At 62.6% G+C, this 24,161-nt stretch overlaps 1 protein-coding gene across 1 annotated transcript in view; it reads left to right on the top strand.

Annotated features, from left to right (window-relative positions):
- NTSR1 (neurotensin receptor 1) overlaps positions 1-19,358 on the top strand; it is a 43,229-nt gene extending 23,871 nt beyond the window's left edge. Inside the window, exons 2-4 of the mRNA XM_057703884.1 lie at positions 15,726-15,927; positions 18,659-18,749; positions 19,109-19,358. Of these exons, the coding sequence (XP_057559867.1) occupies positions 15,726-15,927; positions 18,659-18,749; positions 19,109-19,358 (543 nt within the window). The remainder of the gene's footprint in view (positions 1-15,725; positions 15,928-18,658; positions 18,750-19,108) is intronic.
- Positions 19,359-24,161: the final 4,803 nt, after the last annotated feature.

Here is a 24,161-nt window from a genome sequence, read left to right as displayed (position 1 = left end):
GGAGGAGAAGGTCCAGAAGTCACGGCGGTGCTTGACTGGCTTGGGGCCCCTCCCCTGATGGTGGGGGGTCAGCTCGGGGAGGGCACGGCGCGGCGGTAAGGCCGCCACCCTCTGGTGGCCGCTCTTGCCTTGGGTCTCAGGTGACGAGGAAGGTTCCGAGCTGCACGAGCAGACCTCACAGGAGGAGGGGGTCAGGACTGTGACGCAGGTGTGACTAATGTGTGGTCCGGCCGGGCACCACGACAGCCCGGGCGTGGTCGCCCCTCGCGTCACTGGTAATAGTTTCGAGAGCCGGCTCCGACCCCCGCGCACACCCTCGGGGCTGGGGGCCCGCCCGACGTCCCCGTTTGTGGACAGGGACACCGAGGCTCGGGTTCTGCCTCTCCCCCGGGGACGCCCCGCCCCCCAGCACCCTGTTCTCGGGGTAGGTAGCTCCTCGGCGTGGGTCTGGTTTGTTTCTGAGGCTTGCTGGGTGATGGGGCGAGAGAGGAGGGTGCCTTCCCGGGAGCGCGCCCTGTGGCCCCTGCCCCCCGGGAACTCTTGTGCGCCTGGAGGCTTCACGGGGTGCAGAGAAGACCATGATGTGTTCCTGGAAGCCGTGGACCCACACGCAGGCTGCCCCGGGGTCCCTGCCGCTCCCGTGGTGTCCTCCAGGGGACGGCTGGCCCGCTCTCGTTGCCGGGGGCTTCATTTCTGAGCGCAGCTTTGCTCCTTTTAGATGAGTGACGTCCTTGCCCTGGTGTAGAGTCTGATGCCTCCGGCTTGGGGGTGACCCGGGGGCCGCACCTCCGCCTCCCCTGCTGACCAGAGGCGGGACCAGGGGAGTGGAGGCGCCGTCGGACTGCGGGCTGGGCGCCACCTGGAAACCGTTCTGCACGGCTTCTCCTAAGAACTCCCGGCTGCCCTGTGCGGTGCGGTGTCCAGGCTGAATCCCGGGGAGCTTTCGGTATAAAATACACACCCAGGATTCCAGAGGGCTTGTGTGAAGGGAAAAGGTACAGGAGCTCACTAACGCTTTTTATACTGGCTGCATGTTGAAAGGATAATATTTTGAATATATTGAGTTAAAAAAAATCTATTAATGAAATTATTTTCACCTGTTTCTACTTTTTTAATGTAGCCACTAGAAAGCGTTAAATCCTTTGGGACAAGCTGCGCTGTTCTGCTGGGCTGTGCAGCTGCAGACAGTGCCTCCTCGAGAAAGGAAGCCGCCTGTCCCGCACACAGAGCTCCCGAGTGTGTCGGGGCGTCCTCCAGAGCTGCCCAGGCCTCCCCCGGGTGGGCCCCCCGTGGAGGCGCCTCATCCCCCCCTTTGCCGGCTGTTCCGACTGAACGTTTGTGTCTCCAAATTCACGCGCGGAAGCACTGCCCCCAGAGTGATGGCTTTGAGGGTGGGGCCTCCGTGGGGTGATGGGGTCGTGAGGGTGCAGCCCCCGCGTGGGTTAGCGCCCTCGTAAGACGAGGCCAGAGAGCCCCTCGCCCTCTCTCAGCTGCACGAGGACATGGAAGGCGGCCTCACCTGAGCTGGTCCACGCTGGCACCCGGTCTCAGCCCTCCAGCCTCCAGAGCTGTGAGAAATATGAGCCACTGGGCTCAGGGTTCTGTGTTCGGGCAGCCAGCGCGCAGCCCGTCCCTGTGGGTCCACAGGGCCATTGTGTGGGTGACGGGAGGGCACCCAGCTCTGCTCCCAGGCACCCCCTCGGCGGGGGGGCCAACCAAGAGACACCCACCATCGCACGTGCTGGGGAACCGCTCTCCCTCAGCCTCTCCACCCTCCCCACTGGGGGCGGAGGACGACCTGTCCTCGCCTGGCGCGCCGCACAGAGCCAGCCCCATTCACACTTGTGCAAATCTCTGTAATTGCAGGCGGGAGGCGGGGCCCGGGCGACGCGGAAAGCCCGTCTGCTCCACTCACGGGGCGGCCGCAGTTCAGCTGGACGGCTGCTTCTGCATCAAAAACCCAACCTCAGCAGCTTGACACACCCCCAGCCTAACAAAGGAACCGATTATGCCTTTTTGACAAACACGGTTAGGAGTGAGATTAAGCTCCTGGTGTGGGCGGGGACAGGATGCAGAGGAAGTGGCCTCGGATGAGATGCCCACTGCAGGGAACACCCCCCACGGGTCAGGGCCCCCAGCCTCCTCCACGCTGCTGCGGAGGACAGAGGACAGGATGGTGGCCACGCCCAGGTGCCTCTGCAGGCAGGCGGCCACCCTGCCCATCCCTCCCTGCGGAGCAGGTCTCCCCCGGGGAGCTGTCTCCACCCACTCAGGCTGCTCTGACAGACCAGGCAGGGGCTTCTAAGAACACGTGTCTCTCACAGCCCCGGGGCTGGACATCCACGACCCAGACGCCGGTACTGACCGCATCCTCTCGCTGTCCTTGCGTTGGGGGGGCGGGGGCGGGACAGGGGCCTCCCTGGGCCTCTGACCCCCTCATGGGGCCCCACCCTCAGGGCCTCGTCACCTCTGGGAGGCCACCTCCTAACACATCACCTTGGGGGTTAGGATTTAGCAGGTGAATTTGGGGGCACACTTTTGGTCCACAGCAGAGTCAGCCCTTCCTGTAACGTGAGGTTGGAGTGAGGGTAAATTAAGTACTTGAGTGAGAGGGGGCTCCAGGGACGTGGCCTGTGGGGCTGTGGGGCTGGGGCTGCAGACCCCACAGGAGGAGGGGTGGGTGGCAAGTTGCCAAGTGACCGGAGAGCCGGGGCTCCGGCCCAGCCCTGTTCTGGCCCAGGGCTTTCTTCAAAGGCGTCGAGTCTGAACACCAAATCTGGATTCTGCGTTCAACCACCCTCTTCATTAGTCTAATTTTCAGAGCCTGGTAATTATCATCTAAATCTGCTAATTTTCATCCCTCCACAGAAACCAGGGTGCGGGACTATAAAAGCCTGGGTGTTGGCCGAGGGGACGTTTGTTCAGAAACACGTCCCCTCAGTGGTGGCGCGGGTTGGCGGGGCACGGGGTCTGCTTGGAATCGGGTGCAGCAGCTGGACGGCGTGGAAACTGACGGCCTTCTCAGCAGCCACGTGGGGGGAGGCCAAGGCCTCCGCTGCCACGAGGCATTTCCCGTGTGGAAATGGCCCCCCGGGACCCTGCATCAGCCACGGTCCCCCAACCACACTCAGCAGAGCCCGTGTGCTGACGTCCGGTTGTGGTGAAGGAGAATGCGGCGTTTACCATCAGCACCAAACAAGGAGTCCAGGCAGCTCCTGCCGAAACAGCCCGAGCGCCGCAGCGGGCTTCAGGGAGGCATTTTTAAAGGCCCGATTGGGTGGGAGCGAGGGGTCCCGGGGTGTGCGATGGGCTCGTGCACAATCGCTTCTCTAATTGGCTGATGGTGAGGTGCCAGGGTGGGGGTCACAGGGGTTCATGTTATCCGTCCTCAGGCTCCAGGGGGCCTGGGGGCTACATGCTCAAGAGCATCAGGTAGTTAGTGTCTTCCACTTGGTGGGGGTTTTAGCATCGGAAAAACAGCTCAGGAAACGTGCATGAGATGCTGCTATCTGGGCACTTCAGAGACGGGCTACAGCAGAGGACCTGGGCGAGGGGTCTGCCCCGGGAAGGCCCCAGAGGCACTGCTTGCTTACACCAAGAGCAAAACGGGACCAGACACGGGAGACAAGTGTGCACACATGCAGCTCCCACACCCGTGGACACACAGACACACACACACACACACGTGCAGTAAGCGGGAGTGAGGTCTGGGGGCTCGCACAGCCCCCTCAGAGGCCGCCGGCCACTGTCTCAGGCTGGGCTCAGCTGCCCGGCCTCTCCTGTTTGATTTCACACTCACTTGAGTTTGGTTCAGCAGCTGGCTCTTCTCCTTCACGCTTTAATTACTTGCTGCTGGCTTTTCAGGAGGTCAGACCCTCAGGTCAGATTTGCTGATGAGTCCCTCTTCACGGGAAATAAAAGTAAAAGACACTGCCCCCCTCTTCCCCACCACCGTGTCTTTACCCCACTCTGCAGTGTGGCAGGAGGGGTGGGGCACCACAGCTGGTGCCCACTTACCTTTATAAAACCCGTCCCCACCTGGCTAGCTGGCCACTGGCCACCCGTCCCTAGACCAGAGTCTATAAAGAGAGAATAAAACAGTCCCCAAGTTCCGGGGTCAGATAGCCCAGTCGGCCACACAAATGACCCCTGCCCACCGTTCCCACCGCATCCCCTTACCTTCACAGGACTTCTCTTCAGTGCTTGGTGGGAGGGAGTTGTATTTTATTTAAGTAAGGTTTCTTCCCAAGGAGAAGATGCAGCAATGGGATGGATAAATTAAGAAGGCAGCACTTTGTGAGGCCATGTATCAGCCAGCCTCTGGCACATAACAAAACAGCCCCAAACCTACTGGCTTAAAACAATAGTCATTTATTTGTTTGTGATCCATTTGATGGCAACTTGGGCAGGTTCGGCCGGGGTCACTCACGTGGCTTCGGTCATCTTGTGGCTGCACTGGGCCTGGATGGGTCCGAGATGGCCTCATTCACCTGCCTGGAGGCTGGCACTGGCTCTCTCCTGGGCCTCTCTCTCCAGGAGGCAAAGCAGGGCTTCCTGGCATCGTGACCGCCACGTTCTGAGAGAGCCAGGAGGAGAGTGTGAGGCCTGGCTGGGAAGGCACAGGCCAGTAAGGCCACGGCATTCACTGGGCAGAACCAGCCCAGTCCAGGGGTGGGCCACAGACCCCGCCTCTCTCCGCGAGGAGTGGCCAAGTCACATCGCAAAAGGTGGGCGTCCAGGGTGGAAACACCCTCGGCTGTCCTGAGGGTCATCTGCCACGGGCCACGGGGCAGCAAGTTCACAGCCCAGTCTGGTCCAGGAGAGCTCGTGAGGAGCTGCCTCACTGTCTGGGACGACTAGGGGGGCCTAGGCGCCACCGCACAGCGCCAAGCCTCTCCATGCCCCTGGGGTCCTGGTGACTGCCAGGGTGTGGGCTGGCACGGGACTGCCCGTGGGCAAGCATGCCACTTGGCAGCGTGGGGGCCTGTGGTGGCCAGTCCAGGGACAGAGCAGACACGTGGGGCCGGAGCCGTGCTGGGTCTTGGGGAAGAGCAGCCCCGGTGATCAGCTGTCCCCCCGACCAAGGGGTGACCTTGAAGTTGTTTCTCCGGTCATAGGAATGCTCAGGGCCAGCACTGCTGTGGGTTTTACCTGCAGCCTCTGCGTTGGTGAGAGTCTGTGGTTAGTTCACGGGGACGACGACAGACTGGCCAGAGAAAGCAGAGACCTCACGGCGCTGACCGTCACACAACCGACCACACGCGGCTTGTCCACCGGTTCGGCCCAGGCCTGGCCCGGCGCAGGGACCAGGCCCGCACAGGGCGGGAGGCCGAGGCCTGGAGTGCCTTTGAGTGGCCCTTTCAGAGCCCAGAGAAAACTCCCCTGCCGGGAGGGGCTCGTGTTAGCTGAGGGGTGGGGCTCAGCCCGTTTCCAGAGGCTGCAGTTGGCACCCAGGTTGATGGTGGCTCGGCAGCACCCGGAGCAGAGGACTGGGACCCCCGCCCGCCTCCGGCGACGGAGGCCCCGCGCCCCGGCCCCTGCGTCTGCCCGCACGGGTCTGCAGGCTGCAGGTCCCCAGGCTCGGCTGGGAAGGCAGCGCCAAGACGCCTCCGCGTGGCCGTGTACCCCGCGATTCTACCGGAGGGAAAAAACCCAGTTCACCACCTCAGTGACTCATTCTGGGGGGCGGGGCCGGCAGCTCGGGGCCCTCCCGGAAGATGGACTTGTTGGAAGACACGCGACTCCTGCTCAGGGCCCTTCCCGGGAAAGAGGCTCAGGTTACAGGAGGAGAGATGGAAGCGCAGCCTCTGACCCTGGAGGTCCCCGTGCACGCGCGCAGCTTCCCCGGCTGGGGACGCGCTCTGCCCGGAACCGCCTGCACCGCCCGGCGCCAGGGGCCCCGAGAGGCCGAGGGTGTAGGGGGACGCCCTCTCGCTCCCCCCCGTCCCCCCCCACCCCGGGTGCTGCCTCAGCCCCCGAGCCTCTCCCAGACCCCCACACGTCCCTCCCGGCAGGCACCGCCCTAACACAGCTGCGGCACCTCCCGCCTGGGCCCGGGCACCTCCTGGGCCCTCTGCTCCCAGGCCCACCGCCTGCCCGCAGAGCCCTCCCCAGATGCAAACCCGCTGCGCCTGCTTCACCCCTGCCCTTCACCCCTGCCCTCCCTTCACCCCTGCCCTCCCTTCACCCCTGCCCTCCCTTCACCCCTCGCCCTCTTCCAGGATCAGGAGGCTGTCTGGGATCCGCCCGGCACCCCAGGGCTCCCGAGGTCTCACGCACTCCCCTCCTTCTCAGGCCCACGGGAGCCCCTCACCCCTCAGGTCTCCGCAGGGAGGTCCCACCCCCAGCCTGGGCCTGGTGCTCTCCTCCCTACCCGTCCTCCACGCTCACCTCAGTCTCTGTGCAGGGCGCCTCGCATACAGCAGGTGCTCAGTAAGTGCTTGTGACGTTTAGACAAGGTGGGCTTGGGTGCACAGTGCATTCAGAGGGTGGAGGACGGCGTGTGGAGGACGGGCTGGGGCGCCCACGGTGGGAGGGCGGGGAGGCTGCAGGTAAACAGAAGGGAGGGTGCTGGAACATTCCAGAAGAGATCCAGAGCCTGTCCCTGCTCAAGTCCAGGGCGCCCAGGCTGGGAGGAAGCAGCTGCCCTGGGCCGTCTCCAGGTAATAGCCTGAGTCACAGGAGGCCTGGGCAGCACAGCCTCGTTTCCTGAAACGGCCTTGCCCCCTCCCCCCCCCACCCCCACCCCAGGTCCCAGGAGGAAATGAAGGGCTGATGAGCCTTGAGTGGAGCATCAGGAAGGCCTCTTGGCGGTCCCTGCGAGCCGCTGGCCTGGCTCTCAAGAGGGCGAGGCTTGCCTCGGCGCCAATCAGCCCCCCACCCCCCATCCCAAGCCCTCGAGCTCAGACTGTCCATACGCTCCAGGCGCCCAGGGCCTGGGTCGGGCAGGGGTCCTTCTGCAGGGGCAGGAGCCAGGCAGGAGCCAGGCTGGGGGCCGGCCTGGGCTGTCCTCGGTCCCCTGGTCTTCAAGGTGGGCCAGCCACCCCGTCTTTACAGGCAGGAGACAGGCCCAGCGTGAGAGGGGACGTGCCCAGGTGGCGTGGCGAGACCCCAGCTTGCTCTCCACTCCAGTTCTAGGAACAGAAGTCGCCCCACAGACCCCATCTCACACGCGTGGAGAGAGCAGCGAGTCTCGTGTGCCCTGGGCCATTCACAACACGCAAAAGCCACGCCTGTTCACTGTTGCAAAGGGCCCTGGGCAGCCGGGAGGGACAGCACAGTGCAACCCTGTGTGATCACGCGGCCGCACCGAGGCCCACGGTCTCTCGGGGAGGGAGGAAGAAAGGTCTGTGACAGATACGGTCATCGGGGGACCAGCTTTGGGATGAGGCGGGCCGCTGGCCAGCACCCACCGGCGTCCCCTCTCACTTTACTGATTGACTTTCGTCCTGGAGGGGAGCACAGCCAGGCCCACCCACACTGGTGAGGGTGGGGCGCAGGACCCCCGCCGTCATTTCTAAGGTGCCCTGGCTCTTAATCAGAGCCATGTGAGGTGGAAGCCCCAGGAGGCCTGGCTAAAGGAGCAAAAGTGTCACTTCCCGGGCTAAGCCCAGAGCACAAAGTCCCCTCCATGCCCAAGGGCTGGTCCGCTTGGGAGATACCTAGAGCCAAACACGGGTCGCGTTGGGCCCGGGGGGATGTGGGTGGCTGTTCCCAGCCCCCCCTCCCCACGCCGGCCCGCCTCCACGTCCACCGTAATCCGATTCCCCTGAAGCAGGAATGGAGCGCTAATTCTATTGAGAGGAGCCGAGACGCTGGGTACAGGGCCAGATGTCCACGGGAGCAGGGTGCCCAGTGGCTGGCGATCGAAATTGGGAAGAAACAGGATGTTTGCTGAGCTGCCCACACAATTACGTGCCAAGAAAACATTGGCAATTGTGGGGCTGGAGATTGAGCCGCCGGCGGGCACGCGGTAGGGCCCCTCCCCCACCTGCCCCCAGAGGTGGGGGCCTGGCCCCCGGGCTGAGCCCAGGCTTCGCGCCACGGCTGGAGCGTTGCCCCTTCCTGAGCGCTTTCTGAGATGTCCTCGACACCGGCCTGGACCCGGTCCCGACAGCACGGCAGTGCCCAGTCCTGAGACTCGCCCCCAGGCATGGCCGGGGGATCCGCACGGCTCTCTGGAAATCCACTCCTCCCATCCGCCGGCCCCCAGGGGCTCTTGACTAGACCAGGCCCCGCGTTTTCCTGGCGCGGAGCAGAGGACGTTCTCCGCTGGCTGACTTCCTTCGAGGGCGCACGCGGAGCCTCCAGGACGCGCCGTGCAGAGTCGGCACCACTTTCAGTCCTGAGTTGAGGCGTGCACGGCAGAAAAACACAAACAGAAAGCTTGGTAACCGACCACAGGGGCTCATGTTTGGACAGTGGGGTCGACAAACTGGAAGCCTCCCTGCAAGACAAGACTTTGTCACAAGCAGGAAGATAGTTGCCATTGTAGCGGGAGGAGCAGGTGGGGGCAAGAGCTGGGGTGTACCCCCGTGGGCCATGGTTTCCCTGGGAGGCGACCACGTGACCACGAAGGCGCCTTCCTGCCCACACTCCACGAGGCACAGAGAGGGGGCCGTGCCCGGGGTCAGACTTGCACCCCTGCCCTGCGCCTGTCTTGGTCAGGAGTTTTACAGCCCTGTTGGTTGCTAGTTAGCAGATGTGGCACTGATCTGAACATTCTCACGGGCTTCTTAGCCAACAGATATTTGAAAACACCACAAACGGGCCTTGGGCCCGCAAATGGTTTCGATGCAGTTTTGAGAGGGGCCAGCATGACCAAAACGCGATTCCGCACCCCAGCTTCCGTATCCAGAGTGATTAACAAGCACCCCCTCCCCCAACTCACGGCCAAGGCCAGGCCCCCAGCACCGCCCTGTGTGCTGCGAGGGCAGGGTCCCATCCTGTCCCTCCTCGAGGACGGCTGCCCGGGCACAGGTGGTGGGAAGGCCATTTCCCTAATCCGATTGAGGGTCTCCCGGCAGCCCGGCTGGTGCCAGCACTTCAGCACAGCCGGGAGCAGACAGGATGTGGCTGCGCGGGGAGGGGGGTCTCTGTGGCTCCAGCACTCCAGGAGGGGAAACTCCCACGTGCAGGGCTGCCGGCTGTACGGACAGCGGGGAGCTTGGCGGGGGCCTCCTGCAGAGGCTACAGGCTGCTCACCTGCCCCTCATCAGAGGGCAGGAAGGGTCTGGGGACAAGGTGGAGTGTTCCTGTTGATCCCTGCCCCCAGCTGGTTCAGGGGTGCCCCACCCTAGTCCCTCCCCACCCCGGTTCCCCCCAACCCCAGTCCCTCGCAGCCCAGTCCCGTCGCCCCGCGTGTGGTGGGCACTGTCCGTGGTGCTGAACCCCGAGGCTCCGGAGGCTTGAGCGTTCTCTCCACTCTGCGTCCTGGTGACGCCGGTTCATCCTCCCCCAGAAACTGCAAACCGGAAGAGGAGCACGGGGACCAGGGCGGAGCAGAAGGGAGATCAAAGAACGAGAGGGTAGTGGACAGAGCTTCAGTCCCAAGAGGTCACCGCGGAGACATGGCCTTTGGACTAGAAGTTGTTCTCACATTTTTGCAGTTACCCAAAGTGTCCCCTCTGGGAAGCTGGGGGTGAGGCAGGCCCCCACTGAAGCTTCAGCGGTGAGGACGAGGGCCCCGCACTCTGGCCCACGACCAGTGGGTGCTCCGTTCGTCCACTCTCTGCTTGTGGACGGGCCCCAGGACACCAAAGCGAGCACTGGGCTGTGGGTCAGACGGGGTCTGGGGTTTTTCTCCTATAAAGTGGTCTGCCTCATGGAAAGTGCTCTGCTAAGGGTTAGCTAAAGGGTATGTGTCAACCAGAAAGTGGAAGTCAGAGGGACCTAAAATGTCCTTCTTTATATTGAGCCCAAACCTGGCACTAGAGCTGCCTGGTGGTGGGAGGGACCGCCTTGTGAAGAGCTGAGACTAGAGGCCGGAGTGACCAAGCTAAACCCCGAGCCGCACGCAGTCCATGGAGCCCCTCCCCGAGGTGGCCTTTCAGGCACTAGGATGACGTCCTTGGTGCCTCAGCCATGCAGGCAGCTCTGGGGGTGGGGGGGTGTTCAGGGCCCCTGCCCTGCAGGCACACGCTGGACTTCTCCTCAGACACTCAGGCCTGCGGTCAGTGCTGACCTGGCCCACAGAGCAGCAGGCCCTCGGCGCTGGTCTGTCTTCTTTCCCAGACGCTTGTCTGCCGTGGCCCATGGGCGCCCTCCTGGGTGGGATCCCGGCAGCGCTCGCAGTGCTTGGGTGCTCGTGAGATGAGGGGTGACGGAGGGCAGAGTCACCCCACCTGGACGACGTCAGCCCGGGGAGGTTCTGGGCTGTGTCACCTTGAAGGGCTGTTTCTGCCCTTCCGGCCCTGAAGCGAGGGCGGATGCCCTGAGATCCAGTTGCCTCCACCCCTATACCCCCATCCCAGGGGTCAAGGGTGTGGGTCTCGTGTCGTGTCACCGTGGGGGCAGGGGCCCGGGCACCTGTCACCGGACACATGTTCATTCCATCAGGAGCCCCCGGCTCCCAGCCCTCTCCCCGAGCCGGCCTGGGTCGGCCTCCAGTAGGCTTCTCTCCAGGGAGCCGTCCTGGGCGCAGGGCTGGCTCCTACTTCATTCACGGAGGCCCCAGCTGCTCTCTGCTTGCTCTTTTCACTGAACCATGACCTTGGCCCTCCCTGTTGGTCATTCTTGTGTCGACAGCACCCCGTGGTGTGGATACGTCATAACTCATCAACCAGCCCGCAGGGTGGGCATTGACACTGTTCTTGCTTTCCGAGGAAGGCTGCGCTGAGTGACGGTGACACGCGGGGACCCTGGAGTGACCTACATCATTGTTCTGCCTTTGCCGGTGGCCGAGAGGGAGGGGACTCTCAGCATTTACTGGGTGAGGAGGTTAGGAGGAGGTGGTCCCTAAAGCCTGGGCCTGGCCGGGCTGGTCGTCTGCAGGGCCGTCCACATCGAGGCTTTGATAGGAAGTCCCTTCTGCCGGCCGACCACCCCAGCAGCCGCAGAAACTGTTGTACAAGCTGCTGAGTTTTGCAAACACCCTGAGCGATGCTTTGCACCCTTCCCACTCACCGCGGGCTGCTTGTTGAGCCGTGAAGCGCGGGACTCCGGGGGCCGTCTCTTTACCTAAACACAGTGGGATCAATTAGATAGAAACAGGCCGGTACAAAACAAGCTACTGCTCCTCAGAGGAAGGGTAGACGGGACGACAGGAGGAGGCAAAGACATTGCCTCGGCGTGCGGACCCCTGGCTGTGGGGGCGGGGGCCGGGCCAGACCGCGTACGTTGGCGCCCTGCAGCAGGTGGAGGGCAGCCCTCCCTCCCAGACAGACCTGTGTCCCATCCCACTTTCTTTTCATTGTTTAACCATTTCACTCTCTGTCCCTCACAAAATCACAAATGCCGGAGGGCAGAGACCAGGCCCCGAGTCCCCGGGCAGGACCGGCCACAAGCAGTGCTCTCGGCGTGCCCATCCCCTCCCAGGCTGAAGCCCTAGTCCCGGGGGACTGAGCACAAACCCTGCTGCCGGCACTGGGTCCTGTTATTCTCCCCCTGTTAGTGATGAGGACGCTGAGGCCGACAGGCCCCTCCAGGACTGCCTGAGGCCACCGCTAGCCAGTGGACAGGCCGGGCATCCTGCGACTTCCTGGCGGTCCTACCCGTCTCCGCAGTTTTCAGCTCAGGTCAGGGATGCAGAGCGCAGAGGAGGGTGCGGACCAGGGAGGCAGGGAGACATCAACGTGTCCCCTGGCACTCAGAGGACCGTCCTCCCCCAGGCAGGCTGCCCGGTGTGGTCAGAGCTGGCCCAGGGGTCAGTCCAGGCTGTGGCGGAGTGTGTCTGGCCACCATCTGAGGGACAGAACAGACAGCTCTGAGGGGTAGACGTGCAGCCGCCCACATGGGACCCGGACCCTTAAGGCTCCAGCTCTGCAACCAGCGTCCTCCCAGGCTCCCTGGGGCGGGGAGCCAGGTCCCTGCCCTCAGCGTCCTACAGTGTGAGGTGCATGAGGCAGGAGGGCCCGGGGCCGTAGTTAGAGGAGCGTTTGGAGGGTGCAGTGAGTGGGATAGGAATTTCTCCTGGGATGCAGAGAATTTATTTTTTTTCCATTACATAATTTTATAGCAAAAATTTCCAGCAGTGCCTAAACTACTTTATTTTTAAAATTCCAACAGTATAACATACACAGTGAAAAGTAAAAGTTCCCTGATTTCTTCCAGCAGTCTTGTGGCTTCTGTTTTTGTGTTGTAGTCTTTGCTCCATCTTGATATGTGTGTGTGAGTGTGTAAGTGTGTGTGAGTGTGAGTGTGTGTACATGTTTGTGTGCGTGTGTGTGTTTGTGTGTGGGTGAGTGTGTGAGAATGTGTGTGTGTGTGAGTGTGTGAGAGTGTGTGTGAGTGTGTGTAAGTGTTTGTGTGTGTGGGTGAGTGTGCATGTGTGTGAGTGTAAGTGTGTGTGTGTGTGTGTGTGAGAGAGAGTGTGCGTGAGTGTGTCCGTGTGTGGGAGTGTGTGTGAGAATGTGTGTGTGAGTGTGTGTGTGTGTGTGTGTGTGAGTGAGATCTCTGTGAGTTAGGGTACAGGTTCCAGGAACTTATTCAGATTGTCTTAAGGGGAATAAAGAGATATTTATTTTGCACAGAAAAACTAAAAGTCCAGGAGTGGTGGCTGCAGGCAGAGCTGGATCCAGGAGATCAGTGTCACCAGGGCACTTTCCTTTCGCCTGCGGGGGCTTCATCCTTAGGCAGTTCCTCCCCACAAGGTGGGAAAATAGCACCAATGGCCACAAAAGCAGTTTCCTGCTCAGCAGACCCCCCACAAAGGTGGGGTCTCTTTCCTGAACAGCCGGCCTGGGGCTGGTCCTCACAGGACAAACGTGATTGGTGCAGAGGGGAGCGTGCGGCCTGTGTGTGTCCAGTGAGCACTCACCCGGGCCTTTTGGAACGCGCCCATTGGCCGGGAGCGGAGAGGGGTGGGCGGTCCCCGGGCAGCGGGTGGAGGTCCCGGGAGGGGCCGTGGGCGCCGCGGGCCCTGAGGGTCCAGCCCGCGGCTCTGCAGCCCGGCGGCCACCTTCTCCTGCTGGCTCAGACGCTGCCTTTACCACTTGCCACGTGTGCCCCATCAGGAACACGTCTGGCCCCTCCCCTGCTCCCCTGATTTATTTGCGCCGAACTCTTCTCACACGGACTCTTTTTTATGCCCCCGCAGAGGGTAAGACCTCCCGTCCCCTACTGACCTGTCACGCTCCCGTTCCAGAACTTTCCTGGCTACGCTCAGACTATCTTTTTTTCCATTTGAATTTTGGAGTCACCCTGTCCCTCTCCAAGTGGTCTCACGTTTTAGTGGCACACGTGCACAGACGAGGCACCTCCCTCCGTGTCCGCGCGTCCGTGCGCAAGGGCCCCGGCTGCCCCTTCCCCTCTGTCCTCCTGTGGCTGCACTTCAGGTGTTCCCCGGACATCTCGCACAGGGCTTAGCAGACTCACTCCTCGTAGCCTGTTGCCAGGGCTGGGCTGCTGCCTTGCTCTCAGGAGTGGGGGGTAGAGTGCAGGAAAGGGGTGCGGGCTGAGCCCCCATCCGTGCTGGGAGCCTTGGCAAGAGAAGGCAGAGCCTGGAGTTGGGCACCGCCGCCATCCAGATTCAGTCCCGTCTCCAGGCTGCAAGGGCGGGGGACGCCGAGGGAAGACACCGCCTCTGGAAGCCTGGGCTGGCCCAAGCCTCGTGTCCAGACCTCTGTTGGGGGGGCTGCAGGGCCGGGGCCCCTCTCCCTGCTCCAGAACCTCGGCATCAGGGCCTGGACGTCTCCCAACGGGGGGACCCCCTGGGGGCCTCAGACCCGACGGCACACCCCGCCGCGCGCCGTCCCCAGAGGTGGCTGTTTTGCTGTCTGTGCTCGGCAAGGTGTGGTGTTGCAAATGTCTTGACATTTAAAATCTGTGTTGGAGACACTCATTTTGTTTAACGTATGGTGGCCACGGCGACGCTCAGGAATTGGTTTGTGTCCTGGGCCCGGGCCCGGCGTGCCCTGCGCCCCGCCCAGCCCCCGGCCCAGGGCCGCCCCTCGGCCTCACCAGTCCCTCGTCGTCCTGTGGAAGGCGGACTCTAAGTCTCCGGACCTGCCGCTCGAGCTCGGTGGACGCAGGAGAGAAGGAAGCCTGTGGAGGCCGCTCCCGAGAGCCCGGGGTGGGGGGGGACGGGGGACGGGCGCAGAGCCAGCAAGTGTGCAAAGCCCGCCTCCCGAGGGCCCAGGCGACCCCTGTCCGGTGAGTCTGTCCTCTAGTTTAGGGGAGTCCTGTTCCGAGGGAGCCGGAGGTGACCTCAGCCGCTGTCTCCTGGATGCCTACAGTCCCCCCAGGCGGGGCCTGGACCACTGCGGGGTGGGCAGGCCCTGAGGAGGGTCGGCCCGTGCCCCGAAGGGAGCAGGGGGCGCGCCACCCGGCTCGGGACAGACGCCTGATGTCCAGGAGGTGCAGGAGGCAAACCCACTGACGTTCTGGAACCTCCAGCACCTCGTGGCCGCCTGGTGGCCACTGGCGCATCCGCAGGACAGAGCTGGACTGTCCTCACCCTGCCGAGACCATCCCATCATACAGTCGAGGAGGCCTCCACGCGGGGCCCTCCGCTCTGCTCTCAGGGCTGCGGGCAAACCCGAGTGAGGAGGCGGGGCTCACCCCCGTGCAGGCCCCAGGAACTTGGAATCGCACCCACCAGGTGGGCCCAGCACAGGTGCCTCTCCAGGTGCAGCCGTTTCCTCTTTGACTCTGAAGTTCGAGTGAGCGTTAGGAGCAGCGTGGGAAAGGAGAGGAGGCACTGCCCCCTCACGAGGGCTCCCGGGCTCGCACCTGGAAGCACGGGAGTCAGAATATGACCTGAGGACCAGAGCACTCAAAAGACAGCACCCGTCTCGGTCTTACACCAGCGGCTGTTCCTCCGCAGCCCTGGCGGTGATGCCGGGTTCAGGACCAGCTCAGTGGGAACCCCTCGCGGGTCAGGGCCACGCGCATCTGCTAGCGGGTTTGCGTCCCTGTCGGGGGCGGCAGCACCAGCTCAGGGAGGCCTCGGCCACTCGGGCCGGCAGGTGCCCGCGAAGGCGGGTCTCAGCCTGGTGTCGCTGAAGGGCCGGGCTGCGGCTCAAGTCCAGGTCCAGCCACTTCTGAGCCGGTGACTTTGGCAAACCCCTCACACCTGGAGACTCGGCTTCCCCAGAGAAAGAGTGGCGTGGAAGCTGGAGGTGTCAACTGGAAGTGCCTTTCAGTGCGCCGGGAGGCAGTGGGCGGGAGGGCAGTGCGGGGGAGGGTCTTCCCTTGGTGTCCGAACGTGAGCTGTCCGCGTGCAGGATGAGGGACTCCGGGTGGGCCGTCCCGGAGAGAGGTCAGGGGGGCTGCGTCCTGTCCAGACCTGGGAGCGCAGAGCCCGGGCCCTCACCGCAGCCGGGACGCCCCAGGGTTTTGCTCCACACGGTGTACAGGCTGGACCCCGTGCTCAGGGGCTCCCCGACGTGGTGGAACGTCCACGAGCCTCCCCCGAGCCAGGGGTGGGGAGCGGGCGAAGGCTCACGCTGGAGATGGACAGACTGCGTACCTCCCAAGCTCAGCCCCCAGCCTGGGCCGGCGGGCGGGGCGCACCAGGGCGAGTCCCCCGCCCGGGTCTCACGGCCGCCCTTCCGCATCTCTCGCAGGTCAACACCTTCATGTCCTTCCTGTTCCCCATGGTGGTCATCTCCGTCCTGAACACTGTCATCGCCAACAAGCTGACCGTGATGGTGCGCCAGGCGGCCGAGCAGGGCCAGGTGTGCGCGGTCGGGGGCCAGCACAGCTCGTTCAGCATGTCCGTGGAGCCCGGCCGGGTCCAGGCCCTGCGCCACGGCGTCCGGGTCTTACGTACGTAACCACCGGGCCCTGATGGGGGCGGGGGGGGGGGGGGGCGGCCGCCAGGGCCAGCAAAGCAGCGAGCTCGGTACCACAAACAGGAGGTAGGGACCGGGGAATGGAGCACGTCGGGGCCAAGGCTCGGAGTGCCGGCTCCTCCCGGGGTCGGGGTCGGGGCTGCACTTTGTTCACAATTCCTCATCGTCTGAAGGTCCTGCCCCGGCTCTGAGCCGAGCAGTTTGCTCACAAGGCCAGGGCCACAGAGTCGGGGTCCCCGTGCGTATCAGGCCGTCAGGTGCCCCCTGGAGAGGCTGGAGCTGCAGCTCCTCTGCACAGGTTCCCACGGGGGATCCTGCAGGCCTGAAGGATCGTGTGGTGCGGACCCCACAGTCCTGTGGGTGGTGAGCCTCTGTCTTCTGTCCGTGTGTCCCCGGGCCTGGCCTGGGCCTGCACGTGTGTCGTGAGGAGGGGTCTCAGCACGGCCTGCCCCCTCCCCGCTCTCCTGAGGCCCCCCCCGGCCCCCAGAGCACCCCCCACGGCCCCCTCTGCCCCGAGCGGCCTGCCCCTCACCTTCTGCAGCCCCTGGTCCTGGAAGGAAAATGTCCCCGAACTCTGTCCTCCAGGAACGGGAGTCAGGCCCCATGTGGGATGTCAAATGGTCCAGTAACCACGTTTTTAAACAGTAAAAAGAAATCGGTACAATTCGTTTTGATCACTTATTAGTCCAGTGTTTTCAAAATAGCATCATTTCTGCATCTGCCCGTGTCATGTGATTGCCGGGAGCGAGCCGGGGGGCGCGGGGCTGTCCTGCGCTCGGGCCGGCTCCGCTCCCCGCCGCCTCCTCTCAGGTGACCCGCAGGCAGCGTCGCAGCGTCTGCTTCCGCCACACGTGCTGCGCCACCAACCGCTGTCTCCTGCTGCGGCCTCCCCCGGCCCAGGGTCTCCACGGGCCCCCCAGGGCGGGCCTCCTGGGCCCGTGGGGTCAGGGCAGCAGCCACGGTGCGGGGTTCCCAAGCCCAGGACCTCCCACAGATCCCCCCACGTCCCCAAGGCGATGCCGCACGCCTCAGGGACCAGCCTTCTCTCTGCCCGGGGACAGCCGTCAGCCCCACGTTGTCCCAAGTGGTTGTGTTTTTATTGCGGTCTTTCTCGTTGTGGCAAAATATACAGACCATGAGACGCACCGTCTTGACCATTTTAAGTGCACGGCTGAGCAGGGGTTGCTGGGAGGCCGTCACCCCCTCGTAAGACGGAAACCCTTCCCATGAAACACCAAGTCGCCACACACCCCCCCCCCCCAGCCCCCGACAGCCACCTCCTGCTTTCCTTCTCTCTGAACTGGACTCCTCTAGGGACCGCCTGCAAGTGGACTCACGCAGTATTGGGGCTTTTGTGACTGGTTTCTTCACAGGGTGTAACGTCCTCAAGGTTCATCGTGTTGTCGTCTGTGTCAGAATGTCCTCGCTTTTTAAGGCTGAATAACATTCCCTTGTGCAGATGGGCCACATTGATGCCAGCTGCCGTGAGGAGTGCTGCTGTGAGCTGCTGGTATCTGTCTCAGTTCCTGCTTCCAATTCTTTGGGGGCATACACCCAGGAGTAAAACGGCTGAATCATATGGTCATTCCGTTTTTAATTTTTTGAATTAAAATTATTTTTAAACCGCCAAAGGGTTTTCTAAAGCGGCTGCAGCATTTTATATTCCCAACAGTGCACAGAGATTCCAGTTTCTCCATATCCTCCCCCAAATTACTATTTTCCTTTTTTTTTTAATAGTAGCCATCCTATTGGGTATGGGGGGGGGGGGTACCTTGTAGTTTTGATCTGTGTTTCCCTAGTGATCAGTGATGCTGAGTATCTTTTCATGTGCTCACTGGCCATTAGTATCTCTTCTTCAGAGAAATGTCTGTGCAAGTCCTCTGCCCCCTTTTGAATTGGGTTGTTTGATTTTTGTTGTTGAGTTTTCTATATATCCAGGATATCGATCCCTTATCAGATATGTGATGCAAATATTTTCTCCCATTCTGTAGGTTGCCTTTTCACTCTGTCAATTGTGACCTTTAATACACAGGTTTTGTTTTGTTTTTCACATCATCCAAATGTTTTATTCTTTGCTTTGTTGTCGTTGGTGCCACATCCAATAGCTGATTTTCAGATTCAGTGTTGTGAAATTTTTGTCCTGCATTTTCTTCTAAGAATTTTATACCCTTAGTTCTTATGTTTAGATCTTTGATCCATTTTGAGTTAACTTTTGCAGATGGTGTGAGGTGAAGGGCCAGCTCCATTGTTTTGCATGTGGGGATCCAGTTTTCCCAGGAGGTTTGTTGAAAAGACAGCCCTTTTCCCCTTGCTCTTGGTGCCCTGTAGAAAGGCATCTGACCACGTATGGGAGCACTTATTTCTGGGCCCTCTGTTCTAGTCTGTGGGTCTACACATCTGTCCTCATGCTGGTACTGCTCTGCTTGGGTGGCTGCAGCTTTGTGGTAGGTTTTGAAGTCAAGGAGGGTGAGTCCCCAGCTTGCTCTTCTTTCTTGAGACTGCCTTGGCTGTTCAGCCTCCCTTGAGATTCCCAGTGAATTCTTCTATTTCTGCAAAAACCGTCACCAGGATTTACATAGAAGTTGCGCTGTACCTCTAGGCCACTTTGGGCAGCACTGTCACCGTAACAGGGTGAGGTCTTTCATTCCGTGAACACAGGGCGTCTCCCTCCACCTCCCTGAGGCCCGTGTCCCTCTGTGTCTCAGGCGCCGTGGTCATCGCCTTCGTGGTCTGCTGGCTGCCCTACCATGTGCGACGCCTCATGTTCTGCTACATTTCGGACACTCAGTGGACCCCGTGAGTACGGGGGGCTGGGGCCGAGGCAGTGAGGCTCCAGCTGCTGGCGTGCTCCCCAGACCGGTTGCGTGTGGGGCGCGGGGGCACTACGGGGCAGCTCAGGGCGGTGGGGGGTGGTCGGCGTCCTCCAGTAGGCCCTCGGGTGTGGCTGCACTGGGGTGGGAGGGGGCGGAAGGCCGTGGAGGGACAGGCAAGGAAAGCAGGTCCTAAGACGGTCGCTGCTCAGAGCTTCCGAACGCTCGAGAGAAACCAGAGCCCTAGAACTTATTATGAAATATCCCCACCTCAAAAAATGTCCAAGCCGTCTTTAACGACCGTCCCAGGCCCCCCGCCGGCCTGAGCACGCTCTCCCACCCCAGGTTCCTCTACGACTTCTACCACTACTTCTACATGCTGACCAACGCCCTCTTCTACGTCAGCTCCGCCATCAACCCCGTCCTCTACAACCTCGTCTCTGCCAACTTCCGCCAGGTCTTCCTGTCCACGCTGGCCTGCCTCTGTCCCCTGTGGGGGCGCAGGAGGAGGAGGCCGGCCTTCTCGAGGAAGGCCAACAGCGTGTCCAGCAACCACACCTTCTCCAGCAACGCCACCCGGGAGACGCTGTACTAGGGCCGGGCCGGGCGGGGTCGCGGAGGGGCTGCCACGCGGCCTCCAGCCCTGTCCACCCAGCACCTGGGGTCGGCCCCAGGCCAGGTCCGTGGCGTCCGAGGCTCAGGACCCGGCACCCACACCCCGGAGGCCCCATTTCTTTCCAGCTTCTCCTCGCTCACCCTCCCTGCCGCCCCCTCCTCTCTGAAAGCCAGAGAGAGAGAGATTGATCTTCTCCCAGATCCAAAGAGGCCTTTAATGAGGAGAAAGTAGCGTCGGGTGAAAGGCAGTCTTCTTTGTTCTCGGACTAATGGATGTTGAGGGAGGAAGAAATGAAAGGAGCAAGTCGGGACCGGGCCCTCAGGCGGCTGGGCGGGTGCTGGGAGGGGCCTGGCCGGCAGGACCACCACTGTCCTGGCACCGCCGAGGGGGCTCCTGGGCAGCTCAGGACCGAGTCAGCCCCTTGCGCACCAGGCAGCCGGCCCCCACCTCTCCAAGGGCGAGCCCCAGGAAGCCTTGATGTCACAAGAGGTCAATGAAAGGGTCAGCCTGGCATCGCCCGGCCCGGGGCCTCCCTCCTCGCCTGTCCTCCCAGGCCGAGGCGTCAAAGCTCTGCAGGGTTACCACCGGGCAGCTCAGCCTCACGGTCCTCCATCCCGGCTCTGCGGATGCAAGGCTGGGCCAGTGGGATCCCAGGGACCCAAGCCGGGACGGGGACGGCCACACGCGCCCTCACTCCCGGGTCCAGCTGGGCTCCTCCAGCCCAGCTCTGCGCTGCTCCAGCGTGGACGCCCCGAGGCAGGAGGGAGTCGGCTGGGTCTCTGAGAGAGGCCAGCCCTGGGGCCTGGCCACAGGGGAGGAGGAGGAGGAGTCGTGGTGCCGGCAGCCAGGCAGAGGCCCCAGCTCATGTGTCACGGCCGGCAGGCAGGCCCGGCCCCAGCTCAGGCGCCCAGAAGGGCAGGCGCCTCCTTGGACTCTGCGAGCCGGTCTCCAGACAGGATGGCCCGGCCCCAGGAAGGTGCCCGGAGCCAGAGGAAGGCGGGTCCCAGGGGAGCTGCCCTGGACCAGCTGGGACCACGGGTGCCCAGGGGCCCAGAAGTGAAATGCAGGCCTTTGAAAGCAGGTCCTCCCTGGGCCTGAGAGCACATCTGCCCGGAAGGGAGACAGTCAGACAGACAGGCAGACAGGCAGACCCCATGCATGGGGGCAGTGACTCTGAATCAGGAGACCCGCTCCTGGTCTGGGCTTAGCTGGGACTCAGCTCCCCCGCCCGCAAAAATGGTGAGTCTCCTGCTACCACATCCGTGGCCACTTCAGCTCTGGGCTCTGCTGCGGGTCAGGGTATCACAGAATCCTCCCCCAAGCCGTTCACCAGGAGCAGGGCCGGGGAGTCAGGCCCACAGGCGGTCCCCGGGCCAGGCGACCCTCCCGTGACCCCGTGGCCGCCGGCGCCGGCGACGAGACCCGCTCGGAGCTCCCAAGCAGGCGTCTGCTTTGCGCAGGGGACAGAGGAGTCCAGTGGACGAGCCTGAGGTCAGCGCAGCCCCAGCCCTGCTCAGCGAGTGGGCATCAGGGTTCAGCAAAGACTGGGTCTGGGCTGGGCTTCTGCTTCAGAAGGAGGCCCTGGACTCTTCCCGACAGGCCCTCAGCCCTCCCTGGCCCCCCGGGCCACGGGCACACCACGATTCCCCGGAGCCCTGGGTTCCCCATCTGAGAAGTGGGCGTGGTCGCTCCACCCTCTCGGCTGGACGTGACGGGCCTGGAGGACCCGGTCCGGGACGGACAGCAGGGACTGCTCCCTGAGGTGGGGGCAGAGTGGACGCGGGATGAGACGTCCGCCACCCGGACCCTCCTGGGGGCAGACGGGCAGGGTCCGCCGCTGAGCCCCGCGTCTTCTTACCGTCTGCCCACGTCACGTCAGTGGGGACCCGTGTCCGTGCCCTGCCAGACACCCCTCCTGACCGCCCCAGCTCCTGGCCCGTCGCCTTGGAAGCCCCGAGGCCAGCTCTGTGCACTGTGCGTGTCCGGTCTCAGAGCCCAGCGCCCGTGTGGCTGGTCACAGGGATGGCAAAACCCAGCGGTGGGCACTGACCCCCCCAACTGCCCACATGTCCTACAGCAACCGGGACAGCCCCTGACCTTCAATAAAGGAACGAAGGAGCCTGTGGACCCGGGATGCACTCCACGCGGAGGAGCCAGCCGGCCGCCTGCAGCCCCTAGCTCACTCAGTCACCCATTCATCAGAGGGTCACTGACGCAGCAGACAGCCGCCCACTGGGCCCTTGTATGGAAAACACATGTTCTTGGTCTCCGAGACCCCGGAGTCAGGACACCTGGGTCCACACTGGTCATGTGGCCACCCCATGCCCCTCCGTGTCACAGGTGAGGTCCAACAAAGGGGAATGCGGGGTCCTGTGACTGTTTGGCCCTGGTCCCCATGGCCCCTTCGACCAGCCCGGGGAAGTGAGGGAACAAAGCAGCTCCTCCCTGGGGGTCCGCAGGTGGGGAGCCAGGACCTGGGGCGGGGGGCGGGCACTCAGCCTGTCCTCAGCCGCCCTGTCTGGAGCCTCCCGGCAGCAGGGCGGGGCGGGGCCGGGCTTCTGCAGCAGGGTGTCCCCCTCCTTCTCGTTCGTCTTCCCCTGCTCTTCCTTCATCCCACCACAGCAGCGTCCCCAGAGGCACGCAGCCTGCGGGACGAGAAGGAAAACGTCCTTCCAGATTACAGGCCTGCTGTCCTTCCCCCTTGAGTCTCCTCGGTGGTCTTCCCCCCGCTCCCCTTCGTTCATTCATTCACCTGCCCGGTGCCCCTCGAGGCCCGGCTTCCTCAAAGCTGCCCCACTCTGATTGGCACGGGGCTGTGTGAGGGTCGAGGCCTCTGCACGTTTGACTCACCCACCCCCATCAGCAGGGACGTCTCAGGACTCCCGCTCACTCTGAGGTGTAAAGGACTCACCGGCAAGCTCCAATACGTGCACTGACATTTTACAAGAATAGCCAAAGGAATGAAGCTCTAACAGTGGGACTTCAGGCCAGTCACGGAGAGAGAGATTTGGGGACAGTGGCAGGCAGTCCCAAACCCCAGCCGCACCTCAATGCCACTGTCCCACGGTGCCAGAGCTCTGGACGAGCCCCTCCTCGCCTCTTCTAGGTTTTCTGGGCTCCGGTCCCTGTTCCAGCACAGGGACAGGAGAGGAATCCACTCTCTTACAGGAAGGCACGTCTGACCCCATCACTGTTGCTAGGCAACAGGAGGAGGGCTTGGCAGAGAATTCCATACATTTTAAAATCCATGTGAGGAAAGAGAAGAGCAGCCAGTGGCGGCCTGCGGGAGCCCCTCCCCAGACTCCTCCCCCTCCTCCCACCCTCCCTCCCCACGGTCTCCTCCCCATCCCCTCCCCCCCCTTGCCCCCCACCGCTTCCCACAATTATGATTTGAATTCCAGTTTTTATCAGAACACCATGGAAACCACATCCAGGCTGAATGCGTGAAGGAGAGAAAGGGACAAGGAAACCCGGGAACCGGTCGGGGGAGGAGGAGGGGCAGAAGGGGGGCCGTGAGGGGGCTGCTGCTCACCCGGGAGGGCCCCCCGACACACACACATGCAGCCCCACCGTGCACACGCATGTGCTCACAGACACGCCCAGCCTGCACCTGCGTCCCCCCTCCCCCACAGGCCTCATTCCTGGGCTCTGAGCTTGCCAGTTCTCAGCCTGAGGTCCAGCTCGGGGCGGGGGGGTTGGGGCGGGGGGGGGTGGCCCCTGGACACTGCCGTCCTGACCACCTGGGCCCCCCAGGCCCGCATCCCCTCCTCCTTTCGGGGTGAAGAGAGATACATGGGGCCTTATCCTGCTTTCGGAACCCCCTGGGCATCCCCGGCATAGCTACAAGGAAGCTTCAAGGGAAACGCTGGCCACGGCCAAGGACACCCCAGGCGGTAGTGGGAACGCGGGTCCAGCCGGTGCCCGGCACCTGCACTGGGTTCCAGCCGGGCCGTGACTCCAGGCGCCGCCCGCCCCGCACACACACACACCCTCTTACCTGCCTCTTCTCTCCTCAAAGAACGTGAGCTCCGCCTCTCCAGGGAGAGAACTGGACCTGGGATGGAGTGGGCGTGAGGACCCACGGAGTGGGCCGGCTGCAGAGGGGCGCCTAGACCCGGTGCTCCCCCGCCGGAACCCCCGCCTGTCTAGCTTGCTATGCGCACATTAACTTTCAAGATGCAAAACCTTTATCTTTTGTTATAAAAGCGATTCACTCTCTTGTGAAAAACTGAAATAACATGAAAGAGTACAAAGTACAGAGTGAAGTCTCTGCTTAGTGCCACCTGGAGGTAATGACGGCCGGCAGATAGGCGAGCAACCACCCGGGGCCGTGGGCACTGCCAGCCGCTGCCGTGCAAACACGTCAGTCCTTGAACGGGGGGCACACTGCCACGCACGTGCACACCTGCACATACATACACGCGCACATACACACACCTACATGCACACGCGTGCACCTGCACATACATACACGTGCACATATACACACCTACATGCACACGCGTGCACCTGCACATACATACACGTGCACATACACACGCCTACCTGCACACGCGTGCACCTGCACATACATACACGTGCACATATACACACCTACATGCACACGCGCGCACCTGCACATACATACATGCGCACATACACACCTACATGCACACGTGTGCACCTGCACATACATACACGTGCACATATACACACCTACATGCACACGCACGCACCTGCACATACATACACACGCACATACACACACCTACATGCACACGTGTGCACCTGCACATACATACA

The sequence above is a fragment of the Hippopotamus amphibius genome, chromosome 12, assembly GCF_030028045.1.
Source record: "Hippopotamus amphibius kiboko isolate mHipAmp2 chromosome 12, mHipAmp2.hap2, whole genome shotgun sequence".
In the NCBI taxonomy this organism is placed as follows: Eukaryota; Metazoa; Chordata; class Mammalia; order Artiodactyla; family Hippopotamidae; genus Hippopotamus; species Hippopotamus amphibius.
The sequence above is the reverse complement of the archived record's forward strand: the minus strand, read 5'-3'. Positions and strand labels throughout refer to the sequence as shown.